The sequence below is a fragment of the Aptenodytes patagonicus genome, chromosome Z (genome assembly GCF_965638725.1).
Source record: "Aptenodytes patagonicus chromosome Z, bAptPat1.pri.cur, whole genome shotgun sequence".
NCBI lineage: Eukaryota > Metazoa > Chordata > Aves > Sphenisciformes > Spheniscidae > Aptenodytes > Aptenodytes patagonicus.
The window spans coordinates 77,753,282-77,767,228 of record NC_134982.1 but is presented as its reverse complement, the minus strand read 5'-3'; the positions used below and the strand labels follow the sequence as shown (position 1 = coordinate 77,767,228).

The following is a 13,947-nucleotide window of genomic DNA, read 5'->3' as shown; positions in this document are numbered from 1 at the left end:
GGCATGGCTTCACCAAGGGCAAGTCCTGCCTGACCAACCTAGTGGCCTTCTATGATGGAGTGACTACATCAGTGGACACGGGAAGGGCTACAGATGTCTACTATCTGGACCTCTGTAAGGCCTTTGACACGGTCCCCCACAACAGCCTTCTCTCTAAACTGGAGAGGTATGCATTTGATGGGTGGACTGTCCAGTGGGTGAGGAATTCGTTAGATAGTCGCATCCAGAGGGTAGTGGTCAAGGGCTCAATGTCCAGATGGAGATTGGTGATGAGTGGCGTCCCGCAGGGGTCCGTATTGGGACCGGTACTGTTTAATATCTTCATCAATGACACAGACAGTGGGATCGAGTGCACCCTCAGCAAGTTTGCAGATGACACCAAGCTGAGGGGTGTGGTCGACACGCCTGAGGGACGGGATGCCATCCAGAGGGACCTGGACAAGCTCAGGAAGTGGGCCTGTGTGAACCTCATGAGGTTTAACAAGGCCAAGTGCAAGGTCTTGCCCCTGGGTCGGGGCAACCCCCAGTATCACTAAAGGCTGGGGGATGAAGGGATTGAGAGCAGCCCTGCCAAGAAGGACTTGGGGGTACTGGTGGATGAAAAGCTGGACATGAGCCAGCAATGTGCGCTCGCAGCCCAGAAGGCCAATCGTATCCTGGGCTGCATCCAAAGCAGCGTGGCCAGCAGGTCGAGGGAGGTGACTCTGCCCCTCTGCTCTGGTGAGACCCCACCTGGAGTCCTGCGTCCAGCTCTGGAGCCCTCAGCATAAGAAAGACACGGACCTGTTGGAGTGGGTCCAGAGGAGGGCCATGAAAATGACCAGAGGGATGGAACACTTCTCCTATGAAGAAAGGCTGAGAGAGTTGGGGTTGTTCAGCCTAGAGAAGAGAAGGCTTCAGTTCGGGGAGACCTTATTGCAGCCTTTCAATATATAAAGTGAGCTTGTAAGAAAGATGGTGGCAGACTTTTCAGCAAGGCCTGTTGCGACAGGACAAGGGGGAATGGCTTTAAACTAAAAAGGGGTAGATTTAGACCAGATGTAAGGAAGAAATTTTTTACGCTGAGGGTGGTGAAGCACTGGCACAGGTTGCCCAGAGAGGTGGTGGATGCCCCATTCCTGGAAACATTCCAGGTCAGGTTGGAGGGGGCTCTGAGCAACCTGATTTAGTTGAAGATGTCCCTGCCCATGGCAGGGGGGTTGGACTAGATGACCTTTAGAGGTCCCTTCCAACCCAAACTATTCTATGATTCTACATCAGTTCCAGCAAATGATAATTTTAGCAGGATCAGCTCAGCATAGAAGTAGGACAAGAGAATCTGTATGTGGTGGAAGCCACTTTGTGGTACCTTTTCCCACCATGCAGCAAACTCTTAATGATTCAGCTGAAGACCAGCCTGCAGAACTGAGGCAGGCCTCAGCTGGAAGTAAACCAGCTTATGTCTGCCACCATTACCTTTCTTTTTTCTTTTTTTTTTCTTTTTTTTTCTTTTTTTTTTTCTTTCCTGTCCCTTGCCTTTCTCTAGAGCTTGCAGTATTTGGATGTGTCCGTCCTGGGTGACCTGGTTCCTCGGCTGTGTGACCTGATCAAAAGTGGAGTAGGCCTTGGCACAAAGGTATGTCTGTGATTTTAATAGTTCATTTGGAGATGGAGAAGGGAACAGAGAGCAGTGTCAATGTAAATACAGTTCTTTTGACTGTCTCTTTTAAATTAAAAAAGTGATAGCTTGGGCTCATTCATACTGGAGTCATTTTTTGTCTGAGTCTCAATCCACCTACATTACTTGTGATTTCCTAAATTTGTGCTGCCTTAACCTCCCCTGGGCTACATGGCTGTTGTGTTCTGTGACACCTGAGTGCAGAAGGTTGTCTTTGATAGCTGTAAATCTTCCAGGATCATCTATCCTGAGTGTGGGTCCTGGTAGCTTTTTTACTTCCTAATTCAATTCTTGTCATTCATTTGTTACAAACTGTTTTTCTGCTTCTACCCTTGGCTCACGGCTTATCAGGTCAGAGGCTTGGTGGGCCTAGATCGTGTCATACAAGTGCATATAGCACTGCAGCAAGTATTAACAGTAATAACCAGGGGCTAATATTGTTTAAGCTTACCTTTGTTTTCCCTTGCAATCTTCCAGGGAGGCTGTGCCAGTGTAATTGTGTCATTAACCACACAGTGTCCTCAGGACTTAACACCTTATTCAGGTAAGGTTTGTTTCTAGTGTCAGGTTTTAAAGGTGCTTTTTGTTGCTGTTCTGCAGGTAGCATTTCCTCCCTGTTGGCCTTTGACTTTACCACAAGAATGATCTTAACGTGTGTATTTTCCTCAGAGAGCTGTTTGAAGTTGCCTTGTGCTTATGAGGCTGGCATGCTGGGGATAGGTCCTGGGGATGTTAAATACCTCACCAAGTTGGAAGGGGCAGAGGAAGGAGTTGAGTGAATTCCCTCGTGCCCAGCAGGAACAGACGGAAATATCTCTAGACTTTCTTGGAGCAGACTGACAGTGCCTGTGTAAGTGCAGCACTGTCAATAAGCACTTGTTCCTTCAACTTGAGCTATGGAAGGACCATAAACAGGGACTTTGCTTCCTTGGATCTTAGGCTTCTCTTTACAATTTATTGTGACTTGATAGTACAGAGAAGGTCACCTTTGTTGCAAAACAGAAATAAAGCTGAAACCATGATCAGCTGAGATGCTCATGTCACGGGAACATTGTCAGTCAAGGTGTGCAGGCTGAGGCCGGCATAACACCAGCTTCTGCTGAGCCTTGCTGTGTTATGCTGTGCACTTGTTTAAACATGAGGACCAGACAGACCTATAACCCCGCAAACTTGCGATGAGGAAAAATGCATAAATTCAGACAATCTAGTGAAATGCAGGCTATTGTCATTCTTGCCACAGCAATAAAAACGTGATACTTCTGATAAAGCAAAGTCTCTTCCAACAGGCAAACTTATGAGTGCTTTACTCAGTGGCCTGACTGATCGCAACAGCGTGGTACAGAAGTCTTTTGCCTTTGCTATGGGGCATCTAGTCCGGGTGAGTGGGGGTTTGAGATGGTTTTAGGTTTTATTTTTCTTTTTTGTTGGTTTTTTTTTTTTTTGAAGTGTTTGAGTGATTTCAGTCTCTTTCCTGTTACAGACTTCCCGGGACAGTAGCACTGAGAAGCTGCTGCACAAACTCAGCAGTTGGTACATGGAGAAGGAAGGTATGTTGCTTTTCGTGTGTTCAGTTACAGAATACAGTGCAGAAAAAGTTCCTGGTGATAGCAAAAGCTGGTAAAGAAACATTTCTATATTGTGATGCTTGGTTTCACTGGCTGAATACTTCCTGTGCATCATCATACAATGGTGTGCATTCCTCTGCTTCCCAAGAGGCAGAGCAAGCTATTAAAGGAAAATCCTGCTTCCCAGTCATAGTGTGTGGTTGTTTTGTTCCTTCAGAGCCAGTTTACAGAACAGGCTGTGCTTTAACTGTGCATGCTATGGGACGCTACAGTCCAGACGTAGTGAAGAACCATGCCAAACATGTGCTGCCATTGGCTTTTCTTGGCATGCATGAGGTTCCTGATGAAGAGAAAGGAGAGAAAGAGAATTCTACTCTGTGGACTGAAGTTTGGCAGGAAAATGTACCTGGTAAGTTGTGTTAAGAGTGGTAAAAGCTTTCTGGGAAGCATGGGGCAAGAAATACCATGCTTTCTGGAAATCCATTTTGGAAATACAGAGTTCTCATGGTAAGAGATGTGGAAAGCTTGTTTCCATTTTCTTCCTTGCTAAAGATGTACTGTATGAGTTTTGGCAGGTTAGCTTCTCTGTGGCTATTTAAAATCATTACAGAGGTGTTGATCGCTGAGCATACACAGACACAGTCAGGAGAAGTATTTTAAAGATTGTGAGGCACTGAATGCCACTGTAATATGGCCCTGATCGTGGCGCAGATACCTGGACATCTTTGGAAATTTTGATGCCAGCCTTTAAGGGCTGCTGCACACTCTGAAGTTACAGGAGACTTTGGCCTGTGTCTCAGGTTGGAGATCTCTCTGGTGATGCCTGTGATTTTAACTTCAGTGAATGAATCTACGCTATAGAAGGGCTATTTTGCCATGCTTTCTGACTGTAGAGGAAGATCTGGATGCATGGTGAAATGGTTTTGCTGGCTCCTTCTCTGACCTGATTTCAGATCTTGTCCCTCAGTCACCAGATTACTTTTCTGGCGTTTGGGAAAGGAGCTGCAAAAAAGTTTTCCTGTGACCTGTTCTTGAAAAAAAGAAAGTTATATTCCTTAGAAACAGACTAACACAATGTCTAGTGTCTGCCATATGGAAGGACTGAGACGAGCTCTTTGTCTAGATACATGCTAAAGATTTTGTTTGGAAGCATGTAGAAAACAGAACCCATCTTCAGTCAGCCTGGGAGGAATTCTTCACTCCTGTGCCTGAAGTAGGCCTTGCTGATATGTTTCATGACCAAAAAAAAGATAAATCTGTAACTGCTTTTTTTTGTTTGTTTGTTTTTTTAAATAAGATCAGATTTTTGTCTTGGTTTTTGTGGCAAAATTATGCTTTTCCTCTGACGTGCAGGTACTCAGGGTGGCATCAGACTGTATATGCAGGAGTTGATAACCATTACCCAGAAGGCTCTGCAGTCCCAGTCCTGGAAGATGAAAGCCCAGGGAGCAGCTGCCATGGCATCAGTTGCCAAACAGACAGGGTCCCTTGTACCACCACATCTGGGAATAGTGCTCTCCGCACTGCTGCAAGGCCTGCCAGGCAGAACCTGGACTGGGAAGGTAAAAAAGGAACTGGCACCTCATGGATCGCTGTGAGCACCAGCATGTGGCCCTCGAGCCAGGAAATGCAATGTTCTGTGCTGCAGAGCAGCACGTGTAGGAACTCTGGCTTAGGGAGTCTGCCTTTGCCCGGCATTTAGCAGACATAAAAATGGCAGGGAAGATAAGTAGGTGGAGTTGGGTTCCCACTTAGACTACTTCCACTACACCATATTCTGGTCTTGAGGGGTACTAGCTTGTGCTCAGAGGTGCTACAAGGCCCCTTTCCACTGCCAGTTCAGTGCAAGTGGAAAGCCAAGTCCTCTGCAGCCTCTACAGCAGGAGTGGCAGGAGCCAGATGTTCCTTCTCTAGGCTGGTGTCATGGGTGTATTTCTCCACTACCTCTTGCAGTGGAGTACAAAGGTTTCCCCTGTGTGGCAGGACTGTGCCATTTGGCTGTGTAGCATTTCTCAGTGGTATCTGTTTTACTCATTGCAGGAGGAGCTGTTAAAGGCCATTGCCAGTGTCGTCTCTGCATGCAAGTAAGTGTCTTGAAAGAGGTGGTACCCTCAGGATCTGGGATCTCAAAAAGGAGGTTGTTGCACAGTGTTGTCACCTGTCTGGTGCTAAGGAGACTCTAGAAAGTTGTGAACGCCATCCTGATCTCCCCTCAGCATGTGAGGAGTCTCTCTCCACTCCGCTTGTCAATGTGTGGGTCACTGGTGAGAGCTGGGAGGGACAAGTGGTGCTTCAGAGGGACCTGCAGAGGTAAATGGTTGATTTAGGGCAAGGAAGAGGATGTTGAGAGGCCCGAATTGCTAAGAAGAAAGAAGAGACTAAGGGAAAGGATGGACACCTTAAAGGGGAAAAGAGAGGAAGAGGCTGAAGAAGAATGAGGGGGGAAAGTGCATTGGAAGCATATGAGGAAAGACAGGAAAGAAAAACAGGGAGAACAGACAGGGTAGGAGTGAAGAAGAGCACCAGAGTGTAACTTCAGTTACAACTGTTGGTAGGCAACCCTGTGCCTGGACACAGGAATTGCTTCCTATCTGTGGGAAGGGATTAATGTGGGTCTGATCATTTCTGTGTGCTGTGTGTTTCAGTGCAGAGCTGCAGAAGTCAGTGCCTGGCCAGCCCACCGTCAATGATATTGTCCAGGCTGTCCTGAAAGAATGTCGGAAAGAAAACCTGAAGTATAAGATGGTGGCACTGCGCTGTGCGGCTGGGGTGCTGCAGGCGACAAAGGAAGACCGGTTCCAGGAGCTGGCAGATACCGTCTTTCCCATGATAAAGAAGGTGACAGTTCAGCTTCTTGAGTTTTCCCTCTTTCAAAACAAAACACCCAAGTGGTGACAGTCTGGCTGATGCTGTTACGTACACACCAGGCTTCTGCTCAGAAGGCTGCTGATGTGAGGAATACCCCACACTCAGCCAGATCCTTGGTGGGCCTGAATACCAGACCTGGGGTGAGCCCTGGGGGGGTTATACCTCTACTGCCCAAATTCTGAATTAGCCCAACTGTTCTCTAGGCATAGTCCTTCCTGTGGTGTCCAGCATTGCCCCAATACAGCATTAAAAGTTAATTCCTGGCTGTTCTACAGGCAGCAAGAGACTCCTAGGAAGCTGTGTAGAGTGCTTTTGTTTAGTATCTGCGGTGCTTCGCAGCTCTGCAAGTGGGACTCGTATAGCACAGGGAGATGTTTGGATGCAAGGCCACCGAGCCTGCTGTGCACTTCTGCAGGCTGCCGATAGCGCCAGAGCTACCGGTGGCCAAGGGGGCCTGTGCTCCGTCTGTATGGAGGCACGGACTGGGTACAAGGACTGGCGTGCACAGACTGCAAGGGAAGACTGAATTGCACTGAAGTGTGTGGCCTGCCCTCATCCCTCTGTCGATCATACCTTCCCCCCATGGCCTCCACAGAACTCTCTTGAGAGCATGGGCACGGGTTTACCAAAGCATGATGAAGAGGACGAGGACACGAGAGAGAAAGAGGTGCAGATGGAGTCCCTGATCTGTGCCTTCGAGACCCTGGGCAAAGCCTGGCCGAGGAGCCCGGAGACACAGCGTAAGTCAGCTGACGATGTGCAGAGTGAAATTTCTTGTCTCAAACTGTTTCCTCTTAAAAATGAAAATGGGGAGGAGGGAGGGACCTGGAGATCATGAGGGGAGTGGGGAGGCTTTTGAGAAGGTGCAGGATCTTGCTGCCTGCAGCCTGCAAGATCTTCAGTGAGAAAGCTGCCCCAACAGCTTTCCCACAGAGTGGCGCATCCTTGGGGAAATTGCTTTACTGTTGTCTTAAATTCACTTCACCAAAGTGTTCTGAGTTTGAAGACAAGCAGGATGCCTGAGGTGGCTTGCCTAATCAAAAGCACCCTACTCCTGCTCACGTTTATGTTTGCATTAAAGCTGGTATGAGGTGGAGGAACTGGGTATATTGGGGAAAAAAATCCAGGTTGCTTTTATTAGCATGCCAGAATGTGAAACGCAGCTGTTTATCTTCCAGTGTTTGTTAATGAGAGTGTTGATGTGGTGAAGATTTTCAGGGTCACTTGTTACAGGATGTTGACTTGGTCACACGCAATGACTAGCTTGATGTCACTTGGAGAGGAGCACAAGGAACACCTGGGAGACAGAGCAGGAGGTGTTTCCTTCTGCCTCTCCCCGTGGTAACGCAATGACATCCTTATTTTTCTGTAGGTTGCTATCGCCAAGAGTTTTGCAAGTTAATGTGTGACCGTCTGAAACTCAGCACGTGGAAAGTGCAGCTTGGAGTGCTACAAGCCATGAATGCCTACTTTCAAGGGTAATTCTCCTTTCTGCAATACTTTTTGATGATCCTTCTTTTCTTTGTTGCTTCAAACTGCTTAATGAAATTGAGGATGACACTGGATTCTCAGAGGAAGTAGAGCAGACTTCTGTCCCAGTGGTGCAGGGTGTCTGATAGTGTTTTTGCATTTGACAGGCTAATGCTGTTTGATGAGGAGCACTCAGACCCAGTGGCTTTGACAGAAATACTGTTGGAAACCTGTTCATCTATCACCCATTCTTTAGGTAAATAGACTTCTCCCGGTTTGTGGTCAATGATGAATTGCTTGTTAATATATTCTTCCTCTGGGGGCTGGCTGGTAGAGGACGTGCAGAATAAGCATAAGCTGTCAGAGATAACGTTTTGCCCTTCCTTGCACTGCGCTGTGATAATTCTGATTATCACAGCTGTTCAAGATAGTACTATGCAGGGTGCTGTGCACAGAGAAGTAAATTCCTCTGGTGCAAGAGAGCTTTGAAAGGGGAGGGAGAGGCAGACAGCAGACTCTGTGCAACCTCTCAGGAGTTGTCGTGGTTTAACCCCAGCTGGCAACTGAGCACCACACAGCCGCTCGCTCACTCTCCCCCCTCCGCAGTGGGATGGGAGAGAGAATTGGAAGAGTAAAAGTGAGAAAACTCGTGGGTTGAGATAAGAACAGTTTAATAATGGAAATATAATATAATAATAATAATTGTAATAAAAGAATATACAAAGCAAGTGATGCACGATGCAATTCCTCACCACCCGCCGACCGATGCCCAGCCAGTCCCCAAGCAGTGGCCCCCCCGGCCAGCTTTCCCCAGTTTATGTACTGGGCATGACGTCACATGGTATGGAATGTCCCTTTGGCCAGTTTGGGTCAGCTGTCCTGGCTGTGCCCCCTCCCAATTTCTTGTGCACCTCCAGCCTTCTCAGTCGGTAGAGCATGGGAAGCTGGAAAGTCCTTGACTAGTGTAAGCACTGCTCAGCGACAACTAAAACATCGGTGTGTTACCAACTTTGTTCTCACACTAAACCCAAAACACAGCACTGTACCAGCTACTAGGAAGGAAATTAACTCTATCCCTGCCGAAACCAGGACAGGAGTGCAAATCGGAAATGTAGTAATTTTTTCCATGCAGAAGATGGACCCCACCTAATCAAGCTATTTAATGAAACACAAGTTTTTCTCCTCCACAGTTCAGACTTCTTGGATACATATGCATTGGAGAGACCCAAAATTTTCTCAGCCAGCCAGTGCATGAAGCTCCAAGGCTTTGAGGCAGTTTGTGCTCTCCCTGCGCAGAGCGCCCATGAGGATATAAGTGCTACCTATGTAATGTTGACAGTCGTGGGGCTTTTTATTACTTTGGTAGTGTTCCCACTTGTCCTGTGACTGTAACAGTGCCCCAAGTCTCCTCATACCTGCATGTGGCTCTTGTTTCTGGTATGCATAAAGGCAGTGCTTACGTTAGAGCTAGCTACCAATCCAGAGACCCCTTTGGGGAAAGTTTTTTCTAACTATCAATCCTCGTGGAATGAGACTTTAACAAGATTTTAGCTCAGGAGACCAAATAACTTTTTGTGACAAGCTTGTGCTTGATGGCCTAGGGTTTATGTACCCTCACTTAATGCTACTTGTTAAAATTTGGATGGTTTATAGCCATTACAACTCACCAAAAGCACAGCCTGTTATGCACAGAAGTTGTTTGTGATCACATGGCAGCTATGCCAGCGTTGTTGCCTTTCAGCATGTGTAACGAACAGTAGCGCTGTGGTAATAGCAGAGGCGATGCACAAGGTTTAGTCGACGTGTCAACCTCTAGTTGGTCACTTTCTGCCGTTCAAATGTGTCTAATTGGTGAGCAGTGCAGACTGCCAGCACAAATGGGCGCAGTGAGCTGTGCTAACAGAAGTGGTCTGGAGACCACACTGGTGACTGCTCTTTGTACAGTTCGTGTGCCTTTGGTTCTCAATGTGGTTGTGGTTTTGTTTTTTAAATCCCTTAGAAAACAAAAGCTACACTTCCATAAGAACAGAAGCTTTGTCTGTGATACAGCTGCTGCTCACCAAGCTGCAAGGTGAGACTTTTTGCTTGCCACCCGGGAGAGCCACTGTTTGGTAAAGAAGGCACCTGGCAGTGTGGCCTGGAACCCTGGAGAGATGGTGTTGCCTTCTGCTTGCAGGACTGGGTGATTTTGGGGCGGCTGGGACTTGTTCTGTGCTTGGTGACTCGGGAAACTTGGAGGGGGCTTGAAGTAACTGTGGATAATGTCAAGGTCTGAAGTGCTGTTGGATACTCCTTGGGTGAGGAAAGTGTCCAGCGAGGGGGGTCACAGGGAGAGCACACAGGGTGAGTGTGTAGTCACGTTCTGCATTGTGTGCAAGCTCCATAGAGGGGAGGGCTCCTGTTTGTGCAGAAGAGTAATTTTTACCCTTTCAATGCCAAGTTTAGTTCCTCATTGTTAATTTAGGATTTAAGCCTTGCAGAATTTACTTCAGAGAATGAGTCTACTTAGGTCTTGAGGTCATACATGTCTGCAGTTGTTCTGTAGCAAATGTTTCCTTTGGATTTGTGTTACGCACTTCGTGTTTCCTTTATTCCAGCAAGAATCTTCTTGCATTACCTGAAGCAATTGTGAAGTGGGAAACATTTGGTTCTTCAGGCCCTCGTTTTCACATGTTACAGGCTTAGACAATCAAGCCTAGTCTAACTGGGCATGACTTCCTGTGCAGGAGGCAGCACATGCACCTGTGTGTCCAGTTGAATTTGCCTCCTCCTGGAAGGGCAGTACGGACTGCAAGTGAAATGCTGAAGCAGTCACTCTTTTGGCCTGTCTGGGGATGGAGATGGCCTGTTGGGGTTTTTTGGCATTCTGGTATTCATGTCGGGTGTCTGTCTGTCTTTATCTACACAGAAGCTCAGCAGTGGGAAAGCCTGACACCAGAAAGCAGAGAGCACCTCATTCGTTCGTTGTCTACGATGGCATCAGATAGCAGACCCGAGCTACAAGAGAAGGCATTTGTATTGAAGAAAACACTTGAAAATCTTGACTAAGTTGTAAAACACAAACAACAAAGTGCCATGTAAAACAAAAACAAAAAAGTGCAGTGGTCTGAAAACCAAGTGGGTAAATTAAGATTACTCTGTAGCATGCATCGTTCCTGGCCAAAATAAAAAATGCCTTAAATTCTTTTCCCCGTTAATGTTATTTTTACTCTTTTAAGCTGATGGTTAGTTGTTTTATCAGTAAATACCTCTAACGATCTGCCCTAGAATGTTTATAAGTGTGCAACACAAAAAATGTTGAGGGCAAGATGCTTTTTTTTTTTTTCCTTTAAATCGGCAAAAGAATGTTACTCAGATCCCCTTTGTCCTTCAAAGGAATTGTTGAAAAACCACCAGCACAGGAAGTGAAAAGCGTATTTGATTTTCACTTATGTCGCGTGTGGAGAGCTGTTACCTGGTGTCTAAACAGTAAATCCTCGGGACTCTGCAGTAGAGCTAGTGTTTGTTACCTATAAAGAATGAAATGCTTCCCCTGATGAAGCCTGTGTTAAACTCCCGTGGCTTCCCCGGGGCAGGGTTTCACCTGACGCCCACCTCTGCTTCTCCTGCTTGCTCCTCCCTCGCAGCCTGTTGTCTGTGAGTTACGAAAGGCAGAGAGAACCGTTAACTTCGCTCCTTCCTCCTTCTCTGACCTCAACATGGATTGACCGGGACTATGCCTTCCCCGGCTAGCAACCTCGGCCTCCCAAATGTTAAATGAGAACTTTTTTCCTCAAAGGATGCACAAGAGAGCACTTTACTGAGCTGTGTGGGACAAAGTTGGGCCTAGATGGTGCCCGGGTGGAACACTGCTCTTCTCAAAATTGTTTTGCATGGACACTCCTCAGCTGCAGGAAAAAAAAATAGGAAAACAATCTTTTCTAGATATGTTTTTGAAGAGTGTTCGAAGTTTGCAATGACATGTTTTTTTTAATAGTGGTAATGTTTTATCCCCTTCCTGTTCGTAACCCTGTCCTTGCTTTGGAAACCTGTAATGATTTAGACTTGTCAATATTTGTAAGAAACTGAATCATCTGTCATTTCTCTGCAGCCCAAGTCATGCTGGTTTCTAGCAAATACTTTTTAATTTGCACTTAAGAAGAAAGATTATATCTGCATTAACGTGGAGTAAAATTGCTATATGATGATGTGGCCATGCTGCCTGCCTCCTTTTTTTGCCCTCCTCAGATAAAAGACAAACCTGACCACTATAGCAACAGACTTTTAATAGTGTAAAGTTAGCACTGCACCATAACCTGACCAGTATGTGTACAGCTTTTTGGGGATAAATGCTTTGCTGATGGTGAAATAAAATCATTAGTGTGGGCAATATCATGTCCATGGCTTTCAGCGTAGGAAGGCTTGTTTCTTTTCTTACAGTCTGCAGCTCCTTTCAGATTTGATCTGTTAGGGAGAGGATTGCTCAGATAACGTCACGTTTCCTCCATGCCCATTTATTCAGAATCAGGTATGCAGTACCTACTTTTCCCTCAGGTGCCATTTCCCATTCAGTGTTTTCTGGTACTGTAACAATCTCGTCGTCTGACTCACTTGCTCTCCACAGGAAGGGAGGAATGTAATTTGTGCACACCTGGTAAGAAAATGTCAGCAAGAAATGGGCAGAGCTGTCCCACTGTGGCTCTCGTGTAGCAGAAACCTCAGCGAGCACTATTGCATTGTACACTAGAACTGGTCAGTGGGCAACTCCTTGGTGCTGGGAGCTGGTGCTATAACGTTTTGATTTACACCTTGTTGCAGGGAGCTGCTCTTTGTTTACGTGTAGTTTGAACTATCGAGCACAGTGTACATTTTGATATTTTACTGGGCAAATCACTTTGCGGCATCTTTAAAAACTTGCTTACCATGACATGTAGTGTCATGAGTGCTCTTTTTTTTTTTGTATTAGATGAGTATTACCAGTGATGCTTTGCTGTAGCAGTTCATTGTCTGACTTGGGTTTTTTCCGTATTGGTGAGTGACAGTAACAGAAAAGCAAGAGCCTCCACGTCTCTGGTAATTTGTTTTCACTGTGGACTGGAGTATTCAGAGGCAACGCCTAATACGGTCAAATGACCGCAAGTAGAATAACTGTAATCATTGTCAATAGCAACCTGAATTTCTCTATTGGGGATTTACACTAGAGGGAAGAGCGTATTCTAGGAACTCTATGAACAGCTGGATTAACAACTCTGGCCAAGAGTGTTAGGAAGGTTAGAGATGGTATAACGCTTTCTGAATCACAAAGCAATATGTCTTTCTCGTGATTACAGAACAGATTCAGAGCTCCTCTCTAAAGCACGTGCCTATACACAAAACCTACCTGTACAAAAGCTAATTCAGTCAGAGGTTTGATTTCTACCCCCCTCGCATTTGTAAATGTGACAGGATTTAAAAAAAAAAAATCAATAGATGTGGCCTTCCTAGAGTTTTTCCTCTAAAAGTGATTGCACTATGTAAAACACACTGTACTTTGCCCAGTGCGGGCATTTCTTGTGCTGCTGCAATGCTTTGTATACCCGGAGTGCAGTGCGCAGACTGACGCTAGCACTCCCATTCTGACCTACAAGCTGTTGCTTAAATGGATGTATATTGAGAAAAGTTTTCTAATGTTGCGAGATCTCCATCACATTCACTGCAATCTGTACTGTCGAAGTATGTGAATGGTCTGACTGAAAGAAACCCCTCCTGCTTACCAAAAAGGTAAAACTAAATAAAAGCTGCATGACCTGTTCTTCGAAGTGACTGGTAGTGTTTTTTTTCTCCCACTCTTGAGTATTTTACAGTATTTTCATGTTCCAAATTCGAAGTGCACCTCTGTGTTCTGCTCTGCACTGACCCACCTGCCCTCGGGCCACTTGCTGACCGACACGGCCCTTGGTCTGCGGTGTCAGCTCTTCAGGCTGAAGGTGGCCGTGTTACAAGTGACAGCATACAGTTAGGAGGAACTATGTGAATTTGTTTTTTAAGCCAACAGCTTGGTCTCTTGCAGCCAGGCAGGGTTATGGGATGTGTGCATATATACTATGTATGTGTAAAACAAAAAATATACGTATATAATTATATTCCATGTATGTATTATATATGCATATGTATGGAAGATGAGGCCATGAGGTTGAAAGTTTATTTAAATAATATTCAAGAACTTAACACTTCCAAAATATTCCAGACATGGACACATCCACCCCCCCAAACCAGCCTCAATCACATTTACTTTCCTAATGGTATTCTGAAAGGAAGGAGAGGAAAAAAAAAAAATTAGCTAAGCAGAGGAGAGCAAGCAAATAAATACAAACTTTATGGCTGAAGCATCATCTGGCAAGACAAACGTTGTCAGACCTTACACCCCCA

General features: G+C 45.9%; 1 protein-coding gene across 3 annotated transcripts in view; it reads left to right on the top strand.

Annotated features, from left to right (window-relative positions):
* ECPAS (Ecm29 proteasome adaptor and scaffold) overlaps positions 1–13,330 on the top strand; it is a 68,959-nt gene extending 55,629 nt beyond the window's left edge. For all 3 annotated transcript variants that reach the window (XM_076362767.1, XM_076362766.1, XM_076362768.1), the window contains 13 exons: positions 1,526–1,615; positions 2,135–2,201; positions 2,944–3,035; positions 3,138–3,204; positions 3,440–3,631; positions 4,576–4,784; positions 5,263–5,306; positions 5,868–6,060; positions 6,686–6,830; positions 7,463–7,568; positions 7,728–7,816; positions 9,560–9,631; positions 10,469–13,330. In XM_076362767.1, coding sequence (XP_076218882.1) covers positions 1,526–1,615; positions 2,135–2,201; positions 2,944–3,035; positions 3,138–3,204; positions 3,440–3,631; positions 4,576–4,784; positions 5,263–5,306; positions 5,868–6,060; positions 6,686–6,830; positions 7,463–7,568; positions 7,728–7,816; positions 9,560–9,631; positions 10,469–10,608 — 1,506 coding nt within the window. In that variant the 3' untranslated portion in view covers positions 10,609–13,330. The remainder of the gene's footprint in view (positions 1–1,525; positions 1,616–2,134; positions 2,202–2,943; positions 3,036–3,137; positions 3,205–3,439; positions 3,632–4,575; positions 4,785–5,262; positions 5,307–5,867; positions 6,061–6,685; positions 6,831–7,462; positions 7,569–7,727; positions 7,817–9,559; positions 9,632–10,468) is intronic.
* The last annotated feature ends 617 nt before the right edge of the window (positions 13,331–13,947 follow it).